Source organism: Harpia harpyja, chromosome 19 (assembly GCF_026419915.1).
Source record: "Harpia harpyja isolate bHarHar1 chromosome 19, bHarHar1 primary haplotype, whole genome shotgun sequence".
Lineage (NCBI taxonomy): Eukaryota > Metazoa > Chordata > Aves > Accipitriformes > Accipitridae > Harpia > Harpia harpyja.
This window is the reverse complement of record NC_068958.1, coordinates 17,124,572-17,141,225: the sequence shown is the minus strand read 5'-3', so window position 1 is coordinate 17,141,225 and position 16,654 is coordinate 17,124,572. Positions and strand designations below refer to the sequence as shown.

The following is a 16,654-nucleotide window of genomic DNA, read 5'->3' as shown; positions in this document are numbered from 1 at the left end:
AGATGTTCGCACGAACAAATGGACCTGCCCTGCAGGGGAGTGTGCTGAGGAGGGCCATTGCAAAGAAAAAGATGGCTTGGGACTCTGAAGATGAAAGCTCCAGGTCTGGAAGGTGTTTCAAAATTCAACATTTACATCCTTTTCCTCTCTTTTAAAATACAGCCTGTTGTTAGACCTGACCTTCAAAAAGTCAGAGGTTGTACTTTTTAATTTTCTGCAGATTTTTGTTGGCATTTTGCCTTGGCTTGAACTCAAGGCTGGGCACCCCAGCACTTCACCGGGGGGCAGAGGCACCATGGATCAGTGCAACGTGGTCACCCTGTACCTGAGTCTAAGGTTCATGGAGGGTGAAAGCGGTGAACCCCACACCACGCTCCAAAGGATGGGCAATGGCTACTTCCCGTAGCAATGGCATCCAAGACCACCTACCCCGTGCTCTACAGAGCTGTGCTGCCCTTGAACACCCTGGGTGTCACTTGAAAAATATACCCCACGGTGGGCTGTGCCTGGGCAGTGGGGACTGTGTGTGCCAGCCAGAATCCACTGCTGGCATGGGAGTTGGTGTGTGTGTTATCCTGCCGGTGCTGGCACCCCCTCTCCAGCCCCAGAGGACTCAAGTCCCCTGTCCTGCACCTGGGAGCGTGGACACCGGCTCCCCCAGGGAGCAAAGCAGGAGAGGCAGAGCAGCCTGTGCTTGTGCAGTGCCTTGGGCAGGCTCTGTCCTCCTGACACACACCCTGACACCCACTCCGCTCTCCTCCACGCGCTGCTCTTGCTCACACTCAATAACCCATGGGGCCACCCAAAATTAGTGTTGTGCCTGATGGGGGAATCAACGCTCCAACATCTCCAAGGTGGGGGTGAGGGGATCCTTCATCATGTGCCCCAGCTGATGGTGCCATCAAGAGGCTCCACATTCCCATCTGGTGAGACACACTGGGCCCTGGCAGCATTTCAGCTTCAAGAGCTGCCGCTCTGTTGTCCCACAGGTTCTTGTGCACCACTGCAGCTACATCATGGACCATAATGCTGGTAGCATGGGCACATGCATGACCCTGGCTCCTTGGTACATGCATTGGCCAAGTGGCCCCAGGACAGCAATCCCAGAATCTCCTGTGCTGTCCAGAGCATGTTTGGCTAACGTGACCTGATCAAAGACATGAGCAGGCTGTTTGTAGCTGTAGTGGCAAGACCAGGCTCTACAATATCTGTATTTCACCATGGCTTTGCCTCTGGGAGTGGTCCTGGGTCTTGAGTAGGCAGAGGAGAGCATGAGGCTGCCTTACACACAGCTCTGGTTTAGCACAACCACAGTCCAAAACATGAGCTCACTATTTTACCAGCACCTTCTCAGTAACAAATGCACCCTCTTTTGCATCCATTCCACTGCGTGGGGATGGTGGTACCCTGGGGAGGACCCTGGCATAGGGCTGCATCGCCAGACCACAAGGTGCACATGCTTGTGAGACCTGGGCACAGGTGTGCTGCAGTCTGGGCTCATGCAGTAGTGCTGGGACACCTGTGGTGAACGCCAGAGGAGGCGGCTTTGTACCCTGGGCTGGCAGCAGCCTCTGGAGCTTTGAACTCTGTCCAGGACATCGCCATCACTCTGGGGAGGGCAGAGGCCTCCTGTGCCACACTGTGCTGTAGAACGAGCCCTGCATTGCACCCATCAGCGTGCACGTTTCACTGCAGCACCTGCCAACATCTCCACAGAGGAGCCAAAAGGACCCTGTCATCCCGCACTGCACAGACTGTGTCGGATACAACCTGATCCCTGTCCGGTGCTTTGGCTGAGACACCAGAACTGTGCTTGAGCAGACACTGTTTTCATGTGCTGTGGTGCTACACAAGAGACTGCTCCTCAAAGCACCACAGCAAGGAGGAAGTTTGCATGCTATGGCAGAACATGCTGTTCCTCTGCAACATGCCAGAGGAAGCTACACTTCATAGCTCCTGGGAAGATGCCCTGCTAGGGAAGGGCAGAGCTTCTACCCCTCATACCAAGCTCCAGAGGACGCTGGTGTTTTGATCTGGCATCCAGAGCTCCTGCTGCCCATGGGGACATTGAGACCACACAGCAGCACTTTAGGACACTAGTACACTGCAAATCTCCACAATGACACGGCACTGCGAAGTTGTTAGCACCCTGCACGACCCTCCAAAAGCTGCTGCCAGGGGTGCCTCACTCTGCAGTGCACAGCAGCATGGCCTGTCCCTGAGCCACTGCACTAACCTGAGACTCATCCACTTGCAGAACATGTGCTATACATGGCAGGATGGGGACAGCACGCCTGCACATCAGAGCTGCTCACCAGCATACAGCACCCTGCACTGCCCTCCAGCAAACCTTGGCACAACATACTGCGCCATTGCAATCATCACGCAGCCCATGCAACACTTGGGATGATGCCAGCACCCTGTAAGACCCTGGAGAAGACCCCAGAGAAGACCCCAGAGTGCTCTGCCATGTCCCAGAGGATTTCTGCATCCTGCACCACACTCTGCCATGCCTGAGCATGGCAGCAACCCGCTCACAGTGGAAAGCCACAGACACCAGTGGGAGTGGGAACAGGGGAGGGTCAGTGGCAGGGCTGGGTGCTGACTCAGCTGTTCTGGCACAGCTGTGCCACCGAGCACCGGGCACAGGGAGGGAGGTGCTGGGCGGGGAGGGTGCGCGCAGGTTTCGGCCCCGGCGCGCAGGGAACCAGGCTGGCAAGGGGCCAGCGCGCTGCCGAGACAGGCAGTGCTGTGGGAAGCAGGGAGTGCCTCTGTACCCCCACCCTGGGCGCTGCCAGCCCCGCAGGGACGGGCAGAGCGGCTGCAGTGCCTCTTTGTGGCACCAGGCACTGGCACTGGCAGGGCCCTACCTTTGCCTGCCAGAAAGGTTTTGAGGGTGGACCTTCAGAGCCTGGGAAAAGGGGATATTTTTTTCCAAGCCAGACGTACACTTCTGCCCCGAGCGCTCCTCTCTACTGGGGCCATGCATCAGGCAGGGTGGAAATGTCACTTGCCAGACCTTCACTCAGCTACCTTCCAGGTATTTCAAGTCCCAGCACTGCCACCCTCCCCAGCTCTCCTCTTTTACCCCAATAAGGGATCACGTTCATCCTTCCACACCTTGTTTTTGAGGAGGCAGGTGATAGGGGGCTGGTTGCCCTCCACTTGCTGCCTCACTGAAGCTGAGGCTTCCCAGAGCCTTGCTCCCCAAAACCTGATGGCATGTGTTGATGTAAGCAAACTAAGTGGTCATCCAACAGGCAGCACAAGGGAGAAACCTGCAGGATGCCCCCACATCACTGGGTCTGTGATGGGGAGGACAGACCACCCCAGCAAGAGGGGAGACAAAATATCTTGCCAAGGGACAAGAAGCCTTTGAAGATCCACCATCCTGTGCATCCATCCTTTCCCCACTGCTCTGGGAAATGCCTTATGGATGCTGTTCAACAACAGCATGGGACAGCTTGCCCCAGGAAATGGTCATGCAAGCCTAGTGTCTTCTGCTGGCTGACAGTCCAGATCCATGCACCAGCAACACTCGGGATTATGCAACTGATGTGCCCCCATGGGCATTGCATGTGGGAGCATGCTACAGCGATGCCTACAGCTAGGTGAAAGAGATCTGTACCCCTGAAAGGACAGATAAATGGTCTCTCCACACTGACTCATCTCAAGGCTTCGTTGCATGCTGTCAGAAACACGCAGAGGAGGCAAACACATTTGGTCTTGGCCCTTTAGGAAGAGGTGCAAATAGGAATAAAAATGGCCTGGAAGAAGAGCTTGTGACTAATTCATGGAATAAGAGGCTTGGAAGCCGTGCCTCTATCCATACTCTCCCACAAGGCCAACCCTGACAGAGAGGAGCGAAGGGGGGCTCTAGTACAGCAAAAGCAAGAACTAAAGTGGCCGCTACTAGGATTGCCCCAAACTTCAGCAGGAAAAGCAGGTCAGACCACTGAGGTCTGTTACAAAACCTCCCAAGGACTGCAGGTGTGAGATGCTGTGAGGCAAAGGGACTTGTTATTCGGGAGGTCCTGGATGGTTGCTGCATCCTCTTACGCCCCAAGAAGCAGGTGTGCAACTGCACTTGCTCAGTCGAGCTCTGCTGAGACTGTCCTGTGCCTGTTTCCTCTGGGCTCAGAGCTTCAGGATGGAGACAACACCTGCACCCCCTCACCGTTCTCTTTATTTACAGACACAACATTAACTGGGGGCATGGAGATGAGAAACGGCACCACGCGAAGCATCTGCCCACCCAGACAGAACTGTGCCTGCAGCAATGTCTTTGCAAGCTCTGTGCAGTGGGAGGGAGAGTGGGCGCATGGTGCAGGCTCCACGATGTGGGGAAGCCAGCTGGTCAACCAAAAGGCAATATACCTCTCCATGGCTGAGCCTCCTTTGCCTTCTGAGTCATCTATTTCCACCGGCCGCCCACCATGGTCTTCCCACGGGCAGCCTTTGACCTGGAAGGGAAGCAGAAAAGCACATGCAAAAAGGCATTAGTGACCGTGTAAGAGGGACAAGGTGGGTGCTATCAGCGGTCCTGCAAAGAGGACCAAGCCATCTCCGGTTGATGCTCACTGCCCTGTGGGTAAGGTGGTCTTCAGTGGCCCCAGGTAAAACCTTGGGTCCTGAGTCAGTCTATGTGTTTTGGGACTCTATGGGAACAAGCTCATGCATTTTGCCAGGTGTTTCCAAGGATGCCCCATTCCCTTCCCATGCTTCTCCCTCCCAAGGATCCTTCAGAGAAGAATCGATGAGTTGGATCTCTGGTTGCAGAGGGATAACAATGGCTGCAGGATCCTTCTTCCAAGAACCCGAAGCTGTGAAGCTGTTAGCCAGGACCCACCACATCACTTTCCTTAACGAGCATCAGGGGAACAGGCACTGCTCTGGGCATGGGTCAGTAGAGAGGAGGAAGAGGCTCGGGTGGACAGTGAAGGGCATTTCTGGCATGTCATCATGAGAGTCACCAGCACAGCTTTGGCTGCCAGTCCTTGGCATTGCCTCCTCCCTCAACCCTACTGCTAGCCTGATGTCAGCCCCAGCGTCCATGCAGTATCCATGCAGTGGGAGACGCACAGCACTCAGGGAACACCTGTACTCACCCTTTGCTGCAGTAACAGGCCGTGTTGGGGCAGAAGAGAAGAGAGATTTGGTGTAAGTGGGCGGGAGATGCTGCTACCTGACACATGGGGCAAGCTGAGCACCTCTCATGCGACATGGCAGGGCAGGATGAGGATGCAAGAGCAGCATGGTGCTCCAGAGGGTGGCGGGTAAACACCCGCCTCCACCCTCCTACAAAGGGTCCCCCAGTCCTGTGGAACATGAGCACAGGAACAGGCTCCCCTGACCTTGCGGGGCTGCACAGCTCCCACAGCCTGTGGGATTTCCCCTCCTACACAAGCTGGGATCTCCAGCACCTTCCCTGAGATACTGGGCTCAGCCACTGCAGGGGTGGGGGCAGCTGGAGGCTGGCAGGACCCCACAAGACACAAGGTTCCATGTGCAGAGGTGGGGTCTAGCCGGGGTCCATCCCCAGCTGGGGTCTCTGGGCCAAGGGAAAGCTGGTGGAGGTGGTGGAGGCAATGAGGGTCTCTCAATAGGAGCAGAGCAGCATGGACCGAGGTCCCTGGGCCAGACCTGCAGGTCCATGAACACCGGGTACCAGTGGGACCAGAGGCAGGAGTGGGAAGGACAGGAGGTGGCTCTGCGAGGGTGCAAGAGAGCCAGGAGATACACAGGGAGGGAATTGGGGCCAGAGGAGCAGGGAGCTGGAAGGGCAGGAAGCATCAAGAAAGGATGCTCAGCCTGCCTGGGGACTTACACTTTCTGGTGGTCACTAACACGGTTTCGGAGGACATTGATCTGCAAGAGAAACACAGGTAGCTGGTGAGGCCTGGCAAGATGCCCCACGCCCAGCCAGGGACAAGGGTCGGGGCAAAGATGCGTCACTGCTCTCTCTTCCCCAGTGGTTCTTGCATGGGGTTTAGCACAGCACCATGATGTGCAGAACAGTGGGAAGCCTGTCACGGTGCAAAGCACACATCCCCAGGAGCTGGGAGGCCACAGGGCCACCACACAGCCCCTTTCACCAGCTGTCACATCGTCCAGCATTTCATAGCTGTGTGCTCAGCCTTGCCAGGGTGGCTGGCAACCACTGGGAGGGTTGGTTTGATCCTGGCTCTTCTCCAAAAGGGAGGCAGATGTGGCTTTGCTGTCAGTGTTACAGAGCCTCTTGGGTGTTTGTCACCCCATGCAGAAGGTGGGGCACAGTCCTTTTCTGGTGCGGCCAGCTTTCCTGCGACACCACCATCAGTCAGACAACCCACCTCGTCTCCCACATAGGGAGCAGAAGGAGCAGCCAGGCACACAGAGGCTGAGCAAGGTCATGGAAGACCTTGAGGCTCACCTCGTATTTCTGCCGCTTGAACTTTTCCTGCAGATCAAATTTCTCAGCCTCCAGATCACGAATGGTTTGCCATAGCTCCTTGGCCTTGTCCCTGTGGGAAGAGCCGGCTGGTGTCAGTGCAGAAAAGGGATGAGTCTCACAGGGAGCTCGCTGCAGGGGACAGGGCAGTGATGCCACCATCTCGCCTGCTCCCCCAGGACGGGTCTCTGCAGGCTCCATGCCCAGACAGGGATGTGTTAGCCTGGTGGCGATGCCAGTCCACGAGTGGACCAGTCATGGGTGAGGTCGGGACATATGGGGACATGCATGTCCCACGCATGTGAGCGTGGCTCCCTCTGATGGCCAGCGTGTCAGCAGCAGCCTGGCAGTGGTGGCCCTGCAGAGCAACAGAGCCCATGTCTCCAGTGGGGTGTCACAGCCCGTCTCCCAGCTGTGCCATCACCCTCTTGTCTGGGCTGCAAGCCCCAAGCAGCCTGCACCGGCCCAGGATCCTGCCCCAGGAGGTGGGACCCAAAGCAGAGCCCCTGTCCTGGACATCCCTCCTGCAGACCATGCTCACCTCAGCTTGTCTTCATTGAGGTGGTCGATGTTCAGGGGCTTCCGCCGTTCACTGAGGATCTTCTTCTTCTTTTCCCGCTCTGTTTGCTTCTTCCCACCCTTTTTCTCTGACTGAGGAAACCATCAGTCCATTGGAGGGAAGGAAATCTTCCCAGCCTTTGCTCTACCCTTATCCCCAGTTCTGCCCCCAACATCATCAGCTTTTGGGACTCCAGAAGCACATAAGTACTCAAGGAAATTTTGGCAATAGTGGACAAGACCCCCCCCATCCCTGTCCCTGAGGTGTGGCTGGACCCACCCTGGCCAGCATCTGCAAAGCAGAGCTCTCAACTCACTTTGGCCCTCTGACCACTGCTGTGACCCAACAACGGTGGCCTGTCTTCTTCTGCTTGTAGAAACCACAGTCTACCGACACTGAGAACATGCACAGTGCTGTGAGGCCAACCCATGGTTGAGCCCTTCCTAGGAGCACCAGTGGCTTCACTGCAACCACCCAGGGCAGGATCACACCTTCTGCATGTAGCCTCCAAAATGCAGCATGTTGGAGAAAGCTTTCTTCTTCCGTGCTTCTTCCTCAGCCTTCTTCCGTGCCTCCTCTTCCTCTTTGCGAGCTCTTTCTTCCTGCCAGGGTCAGAAGCAGACGGACAGAGACCTCATGGACTGACTTGCATGCAACACACAGTTCATGCTCCTGTGTGCTCCATGGCCAGGCTTGTGCTACCCAAGACCAGTCCAAGCCCCCCCATCCCTGGAGGGAGACTCACGGCCATGCGGGCTTGGCGCTCCTTCTCCCTCTCACTGCGAATCCGCTGCTGCTCTGCCCTCTCCGCTCGCCGCTGTTCCTGCAGAAGGGGAGAATGTTGGCTTGGACACCCCAGGGAAACTGCATCTTCTTTGTCCCTAGGGACACATCCCTGACCCCAAAAGCCCTGAGAGCCCCAAGGGCAGATCTGCTGCTCCCACGCTTCCCAAGGGAGCATGTGGACCAGTGACCATGGGGGAAGGTGCATCTCCGTTAGGCACCGCAGCATTGCAGCAGCCAGACCAGGGGCTTCCCAGGCACTGGGGTACAAAATCTGGCTCAAATCTCAGGCTCTGTCTTGCAGGGACATGGGATATCTCAGGTCTTGCTGTCAGGACTGTGGGGAAATGATCGCGCCTGTGTGCCCACAGGGGAGAGGGTGGCAATAGCAATAGAGGGGGAAGGCTGTAGGCATACAATCCTGTCCTTGAGGGACATGAGCTCCTCTTCCTCCTTTTTCCTGCTCTCAAAGTGGGCTTCAATGAGGGCCTGCAGTTCATTCAGGTCCTTCTCCATGCGCTTGCGGTGGATGTCCTGCACCGGATAGAAACAGCGGATAGAAACTCATGAGTGAAGCCCTCCAGGAGCTGCAGAGCTGCTGGGCACAGTGTGGAGGAGCAATGTGAGGGGATCAGCTCGCAGGGCTTGATGTTGACTGCACTACTTACATCAAAATCCAGTCGCTCACCATCTGGGATTTTGGGAGGCACCAGGTTTGGCATGAAGACTCTGCAATCAAAGGTGAGTGGGAGGATGGTGAGCCTGCAGCAGATACCTGGGACAGGACAGTGCCTTTCATCCATACACTGATCTACCCAGCCCTTCTCTCTGAGCCTCACAGTCCCCAGGGATGCAGAGTGAGCACATTTTGAGGACAGGGAAGTGTAATGCTGCTTGCTGGAGGTTGCCAGCTGGACAGCCTCAGAGGAAGAACTCTGGCATTCCCGGGAAGCACTCCAAGGCACCCGCATGGCTGGAATAACTCTGCAAGCTGCAGGCAACTTGGCCATGACCCTTTGCCAGGCACCCTGTGGTTGGCAGCTACCCCACTGCTCACCCAAAAGAGCACAGAAGAACTGTGTGCTCCAGTGTGACCTGGCACAGGGAGCTGGAAACCATCCTCTCATCCTCTGTGGGCTTGAGGGAGGGCAGGAGATGCTCAGTAGGGGCACATAAAGACACAAAGGAATGAAGAGATCGTGGCTGAGGACAGATCTGCCTCCCAGACTGCAGCATCCCGGGGTCCACAAGGACCCGCAGGTTCCTGGCAATGGTTCACGGCCCCGCTCCTTCAGGCAGGTGCTCCTGTCCCAGGGATGCTGGCACTCATGCAAATGCCTGCTTCATGCCAACCATGGCCAGGAGCATATTGGAGAAGCAAGACCCTGGCTGTGCCATGGACCATGTACCCCAGGCTGGGGTGCACACAGATTTTTTCCAGCTGCAGGGCCACAGGGCAGCTGGGCCTCCTTCAAGGAGCACACAAAATGCTTCAAGACCTCATTCTCAGGATCTTCTTCGTATTCTATGTTTATCTGCCTGTTTCTCTCCCTTTTTCTTTCCACGTCCCAGTCCCCACCTGGCTTTCATGCTTGAGGCTTCACTGTCCCATGCCCTTTATGGATCGTGGTGCTAAGCCCATCACATGGAGCTTCTGCCCTGGCACAGCTCCTAGTTCAGACCTTGCACCAAAGAAAATGCACCGACACTTACTTGGGCTTTGGCTTCGATTCACCTGTGGGTCCCCAGGAGCAGGAGAGAAAGACGTTAGTGTCACAGAGGCATTTACTTCCACACCTTGACACAAAACCCACAATACTGAACTGAGCTACCCCTCTCCCCCAGCAGCACAGACTGCACTGTGGATCATCTTCCAGCAAAGAGGCATGCAGTGAGGTGTCCATCTGTGTGCCAAAACCCAAGACACACGTTGATGCTCCTGGCTGAGCAGAAAGGCATTTGGTACATCCTTACACAGATGAAGGGGCAGTCCCTCCCGCCCCAGAGAGGAACAAGGATGGATACTTCACCTTCCCCAGGCTCCTGCTCTCGGTCCCCCTCTCCACCTGTGGAAAACATGATGCTTTGGCTCCCAGAGGCCAGCCCTGCTGTGCACCCTGCCCACGGACACAGTGGGATGGTTCAGCCAAGCTGTTCCCCTCTGCCCCATGCTTATCCCCCCTGCAAAACCCAGCTCCATCCCTCCAGGATGAATGGGGAGAGAGCAGCTGCCTCACAGACATCCCTCACTCACAGACAGACCAGGAGATGCTCAGGTCCTCTCCAGGAGAAACCCAGACAAGCTTTGCAAAAGCTCAGGCTGGGAAAGCAGTAGTACTACCCTCTCCTTCTGTACTTTGGGTGAATTTCTTAGCTAGGCAGCACAAAGCCATCCCTCCTGCTAACCCAGCCCTGGTGGAGGATGGGGCCAAGGCAGCTCTGAACCATTTACCGCAGATGATTTCTCTTCAGCAGCAAATGAATACACCACCAAAAACACCATAACAAGGGCCCGGTGTCTTGGGGGACAGGGAACAGGACTGAAATGGCCAAAACTGTCTCTCCTCCACTCCTGCTTTACCTTCTCCTGGTGCTTGCGTTTCATCTTCTTGTTCTGTTTCAAAAGCAATGGGAAGAATATGAGCATCTGTGGGTGAGGGCAACCACATCCCTCCAGCACAGAGGGTTCCCAGTACCCTAACTCGGGTAACACAGCTGGTATCTGAGCCTGCCCCACCAGCCATGACAGCATGGGGACACATATCAGGCAATGCCAGCTGCTCCAAAGAGGTCTCATGAAGTCCAGTGCTCTTTGGATGGTAAGACACATCAGAGCATGACCCCAGCTCTGGAAATCCCCCCTCTAAGGCTACAGGGACCTCTTGGTGGAACAGGCTTAACTCGGTTTTGGCATTATTTTGGAGTGCTGGACACAAACTTTTTGATCAGCAACAAGCAGAAGACACCATTATGCTCATGCTTGCAGCACCAAGGCACTCAGTAGATCAGGAAAGAAGGTCTCAGTTTTGACATCTCCTTACTGGAAACCACAGATACAGGGGACAGCTGCCCCTCTGTGCTACTGGCCTGCTGTCACAGGCCATGCTGGGTCATCCCAGACCACCCTGCTTGCCACCCCACTGAAGCAGAGCACAGCTCCAGCCAAGCCACAGGAGCTCGCTGGCAAAGCCACCACGCACCTTCTGCCTTGGTTTCTTCGGTCTCCTCCTCTGCTTCCTCTACCTGTTCCTCCTGACCTGTGGAATAACAGGCAGCATGAGTCCGACAGCAGCCACTCCCACTGGCTCCCTACAGATCCCGGTGTCAGGACAACTGCAGCACGGAGCTGGCTGAGAGAGAGACCCAGGGGAGACATAGCTGCAGGGAAAAGAAGCAGCGGCTCAGAAAGCAAAGGGTTTCACTCTAACCTTTGCTCAAGGGCTGCTCTCTGTGCTTGGGCAGGGCAAAAAAAGTAAAATTAAAGGATTTATAGCCACCTCCTGGTTTTTCCCTCATTCCCTCTCATGCTGTCATGCTCTTATACCTCAGGATGGGGGTGGGTGATTTTTATTGCTCTCCTCTAGCCAGCAAAGAACAAGACTGGCTGGCATTAGCAAACGTGCCTTTGGCACCTTCACAATCTTATTTATGACACTGTTGGAGCATTTTTCCACTGGAGGGAGCAGTAACCCCACAAGAGTCCTCCACTGGAGTCAGAGCGATGCTGGGGCCCACAGGTCCTGGGAAGACTTGTGGTCCCAGAGCAAGAGAGAAGGAAAGAAAAAGAAGATAGCAAACCACAAGTGCATTTGGTTGATAGATGTAAGAGAGAAGCCACAGACACAGGAGCAGATATGCACAGCACAGCAGGGCAGGAAAGGGGGAGTGCAAGAAGCAAGAGAGAGAAGTGGAAGAATGAAAGAAAACCATTTCCCAACCAGGGAGAGGCAAAAGACACACCAACCCACGACATATTCACAGCAGCAGTGGAGAGACGAAATAAAGAAAGGTGCAATAACTACCGTCTTCTTCCTCTATCCATTCTTCCTCTTCTGAGCCAGGGAGGAGGGAAAGGAATAAGTGCAGAGGTTAGTTGGACGCCATAAAGCTGTGGGGTGTAGCTATGGTGTGCACAAGATGACTCTAGCACTGCAGTGGTTTCCCCCTTGTGCCTCTCTTCGCTTTTAACATTCAGGATGTTTTGCTGTGCAGCAGCCCAGGCTGCCTGGCAGTGCCCTGAAGCAGTAAGAGGCTCAGCAAAACCCAGCTCCCAAACCCAGCCCCAAATGCACAGCCCAGCTGTGTCCCAGAGCGGCTGCGTGCACCATGGGGTTTGCTTCTTCATCGGACTGAGGCAGTTGAAGGTTTGTGCTTGAGCAACATTAATATACATTCAGCTGAGGCTCCAGGTCTTGTTGAGTTATTGGGTTCACATCTCTGCCAACGTCCAAGTCCAGTATTTCCACCCCAGTTTTGAGTCAAGGGATCACTCTGACAAAAGAGATCCCAAGAAAATTCAGGCTGGATTTTATCGTACTGATATTTCAGATGGAGAAATCTAGAACATGGTCTCATCTGCCTTTCCTGGTCATGATTTCCCCATTGCAGTCAAGGAGCTTACCACCACAACCCACCCAAACAAAACACTGAACCAACAGCATTTGTTTCTTGGTCCTTGCAACTGCCAGTGAAACACCTACCTTCTTCCACGTACTCCTCTTCACAGAGCACACATGCAGACAGGAGAGAGGGAAGGGAAAAAGACACAGGTTATTGAAGCTGCTCTGATCATTTCTTAGCTTCAGCCTCAGGGCAGCCGCAGATGATCCACGTCCTCTTACCTTCCTGCTCCCTGCAAAGCACAACACAAATTTGCAGTTACAGTGGTCTGCTGCAATGGGGCATGTATGTCCATCAGTGGGGCCAAAGGGGAATTTCAAATTTCCTCAAGGCTGGCTTCCCTTTTTCATAGGAATGGGCAATGACTGCTGGACAGGCTGCTGTGTGGCATGCTGTAAGGTGGCAGTGGGGATGGGACAAGACCCAGATCACCCTGCAGGCTGCAGGTAGCAGGAGCTGAAGTGCTCAGCTGACACTTCAACAGTGGTCAGAGCACAACACTGTTCTGCAGCTTGAGAATATTGAGTGACCATGGCCTGTAATCCTCGAAACGGGCACCTCACATTCCACCTTTGCCTCATTCCTGACCTTGGGGGAGATGCACAGTCTGTCCTCAGGTGTGTCCAGGGGACACTCGGCACAGGGGTTCAGACTGATTGCCGAGACATGCGAGCCTGTCGTGGCATTTAAACATAAGAGAAGGATTCAGGTCTACATCTTCTGCTGGTGGATAAGTAGGAGCTGTGTTTGGACTGGTGCCTATGACAACATAGCTTGGATATTGAGCCCCTTCTCTCTGGGGTGCACCTCATGGTCCAGCAGCCCTCACCAGCAAAAGTTGCCCTCAAATTTGGGCCTTGAGGAGTGATGCTCTGGATGTGGTGGTAAGACCCCAGCAGCAGCAGACTGATGACTTCAGCTTTTCCCAGATCTATCTGTCTCACTGATTTGGACTGCAGCAATTCTAATGCAGGGACTGTCCCTTGCCATGTATGTGCTGATACCACTCCCAATGCAAAACTCCCCACTGCTTGGGGTCTCAGCACTATCACAGCAGTGGTGCAGATGGGCACAGGGTGGGGGAATCCCAAGACCCTTTCACGCCAGGTGCTGGGGTAATGACGAGAGCCAGTGCCCTCCAAACAGCACCCATAAGCAACGCTGTGACCCTGCGGGAAGGCAGGAATAAGGAGAAAGAAAGGGTGTTTAAAAACACACCACTTACTGCTCATATTCTTCGACAACCTCTTCGGAGTCCGACATGCCTGGTTATCTAGCAGAATTCAAGGCAGATTGGAAGAAGTGAGGGTTAGGAGCTGAGATAAGGACAAGCACAGATTGTCCTCCAGCACCTGAGACGTGGGCACAGAGATGCTGTGTCCCTCCAAAGTGCTTGGAGCTTCAAGCTGTCCCCAGTCAGGCTGTGACAGCATTATCTCAACAGAGATAAGGCTCCCTCCTCCCCTCCCATCCCAGGATCACAGCTTGCCCCAAATAGGAGGTAGGAGATTAGACACAGCCTCATGCAACACTGATAACTGCTGTCAGGAGCCATGTCCAGGACACACAGCTCCCCTCGCCGCAGCCATCTCAGGGTGCTTTGTTCGCTCAGGGTACGGGAAAATAACCCAATTATAATGTTCAGCTTGTTTTGCTTCCTGACTATTCTTAGCTCAGTTGGGTTATAGGAACTTGCAGGGACATCCTGTTATCTCAGGTTTACAGTCCTGCACAAGCCACAGCACTAGATCTCGGTGAGACCGCCCAGCCCAGCCCTCCAAGCGCAGAGTGTGCTCTGGAAAGTGGTGATCTGGGCTCAGCAGGAGCATGTCCTGGCCCTGAGACTGAGGTTAGCTAAAAGGAATAATTCACAGCCTGATTTAGCAATAGGGCTAATAACTCTGCAGAAACGGCCATGCTCATCTTCCCAGCTCACCCGTCTCCCTCCCAGCCATGGCCAGGACTTTACTCATCATCCCACCTCATCTAGCTTCCACCCAATGCTTCACCGCAAGGTCTGCACAGACAAGCCCCATGATCAGCCCCAGCCCTGGGCATCCCAGAGCAGCCCTGAGCATCAGCCCAAGTCCCTGCACAGCCTGTCCATCGCTCGCACTCGTGCCAGACCTCAGCAAAGCTGAGATGCAGCAGGACAACGCAAGGCAGCTCTAGAAATAACTTCCATGTGCTAAACCACCTGTTCCCAGAGCAGCGCCACTTCACTTCTCCTGCTGGGTGTCTGGGAACAACTGGTCCTGGCTACATCTGTTAAGTATTTATTACCCGGGATGGGTAGGACAGGCTTCAGGATCGCTTATTCAAGATGCTGAATCCAGGACTGGAATCCGCAAGCATGGGAAAGACACATTACAGGAGGGGTGCCTCTGCATACCTGTGGCTCCCGCGGGGTTGTCAAATCTCACTTCTGAGCAATGACTCAGAAGGTGCTTTTTGGAGACAAATGAAGTCAGAACTCAGCCCTGTCTGCCTTGGGTTCACCACCTGCTTCTGCCATCATCGTTCCCTTGCCTCTGATGCATCTGCGGCTTGGCCCTAAGCACAACCTTCCAGTACCATCCCCTCAATCTCCATTCCCTGTCGAACATCAATTCCTGGCCCCACTTTTCCCCCCAGCTTGGCATGGTCCTGCTACCCCCAGAGTTTGGCCAAATCGTTTATGTGGCCTGTGAGCACCCAAGACTTCATGTGGTCCTTTCACAACACAAGAGCAGAGACTCCCTCCTGGCCACAAAAGTGCAAACATGCATTTGTGAAAGCTTATTTTTACATTTCCTTTCACCTCCTCTCTCATACATCACTAGATCCCACAGAGCGTTTGCTGAGGAACAGCAACAAACCCAGCACTGTTAAGGGGGTACACTAGAAAAACTAACGTTACATCAGAAAGGCTCTAGGAAATACTTAGCCATCCTCTGCACAGAAACAGATAAACCTTTCCATTAAAGCTTTGAAATCTTGTTTTGAAAGAATTAGGAGAACCCAGCAGACATATTACAGAGTTAAAGAGGAAATATTGCACATATTATTGACTGAAAAACATCTACCATTATTTGCTGTGGATAAAACGCTCCAGATATCCCTCCCACTCCTTAAAATCCCCCTCTTCATTAGCTCAGAGCTGGCTAGTCACAATTCTGGGGCTGAGTTAATCCTCCACAGTTCACAGTCTCTGCTTTCCTCCAGGCTACCCAGACATGGAGCTCTCATTTCCCAGAGTCATGTCACTGCTCCCTTCCTGCTTGGCAGGGCCAGACCATGCACAGGAGCATCCCACCTCTAACCCACCCTGTGGGCTGCTGGTGAGCCAGGGCCAGGCTGGCCTGACTCTCCCACAGGCATCGCATCCCTCCTGTCCCCTCCAGAGACACAGGGAATAGGATCTATGAGATTCCCCCGGAACCAGGGCAGCCAAAATCCTTCTCAGCCACCTTGGCACACATCAGGGTAGTTCAAAAGGCATTGGGCAAGCTGCAAATACAACCCCCTGGAGAGGGTCCTGATGCTTTATCCGTGGGAATGCCTTCATGGCAAAAATACATCCCAGTGCAAGCGGCTGGGGAGGGCCATTAACCCTGAGCCAAGTCACTTCTGGGTCTTTAACAACTGCCCTTCCCCTGAGCATCCTACGCCACGAGTGGGCGTCCCGCCGCCCCAGCCTTACCTCTGCCGCAGGACGCCGGCGAGATCCCAGGGAGCTGAGGGGAAGCTGGCGGACGTCTGGGAAATGCTCTTTGGGGGCAGGAGGCTTTAAGGGGGCTCCAGCGCCCACCCCGGGGCGGGCAGCGCCGGGAGGAATGCGCCCGGCGCCCAGCGAGGAATGCAACACTTGTGAGCTGCTATTTTGGCAGCCACAGCCCTGGCCCCCTCTGCCGCTCCCCCTTCCCCCCCAGGAGCCCATATAAGCCCAAGCTATTGTGTGGCCTCAGAGATTTGCTATTTTAAACCCTCTGGACTGAGATACGCAAGTGCCCAAGGGGCTGACACAAGCCAGCCAGCTGTCACTTTCTAGGGCCAGGGACGCTGATAAGGCAGCGCTGCCGTGAATGGAGGACTGGACCCTCCATCACAGCCCCTGACCTGGGCTCGCTCAGCGGCTGCACCAGGTCCAAGATGCTGTAATGAGAAGGGAAGAGTCTCAGGCTGCTTTTACCACCCCCCCCAGACACATTTGTCTCAGGTTTTTGCCTTTTTTCCTCCTGCCGGAAGAAGGGAAGCAAACTGTTCCCAGTCCCAGCCCAGGA

General features: G+C 54.7%; 1 protein-coding gene across 3 annotated transcripts; it reads right to left on the bottom strand.

Moving 5' to 3' along the window:
- Window positions 1–5,620: 5,620 nt before the first annotated feature.
- Window positions 5,621–16,241, bottom strand: TNNT2 (troponin T2, cardiac type). Of its 3 annotated transcripts, none has more exons than XM_052815602.1 (15): window positions 16,075–16,240; window positions 13,607–13,665; window positions 12,473–12,490; window positions 11,795–11,824; window positions 10,973–11,029; window positions 10,354–10,386; window positions 9,803–9,838; window positions 9,486–9,507; window positions 8,441–8,501; window positions 8,190–8,306; window positions 7,735–7,812; window positions 7,481–7,591; window positions 6,972–7,081; window positions 6,413–6,503; window positions 5,621–5,868 (listed from the first exon to the last, which is right to left on the bottom strand). In XM_052815602.1, exons 9-15 carry the CDS (start codon window positions 8,492–8,494, stop codon window positions 5,824–5,826), a joined length of 606 nt encoding a protein of 201 aa, XP_052671562.1. In that variant the 5' UTR covers window positions 8,495–8,501; window positions 9,486–9,507; window positions 9,803–9,838; window positions 10,354–10,386; window positions 10,973–11,029; window positions 11,795–11,824; window positions 12,473–12,490; window positions 13,607–13,665; window positions 16,075–16,240; the 3' UTR covers window positions 5,621–5,823. The 3 variants fall into 3 exon arrangements, with proteins under 3 accessions (XP_052671562.1, XP_052671563.1, XP_052671560.1); XM_052815603.1 differs by having other exon boundaries at window positions 11,795–11,821; XM_052815600.1 differs by lacking the exon at window positions 11,795–11,824 and having other exon boundaries at window positions 16,075–16,241.
- Window positions 16,242–16,654: the final 413 nt, after the last annotated feature.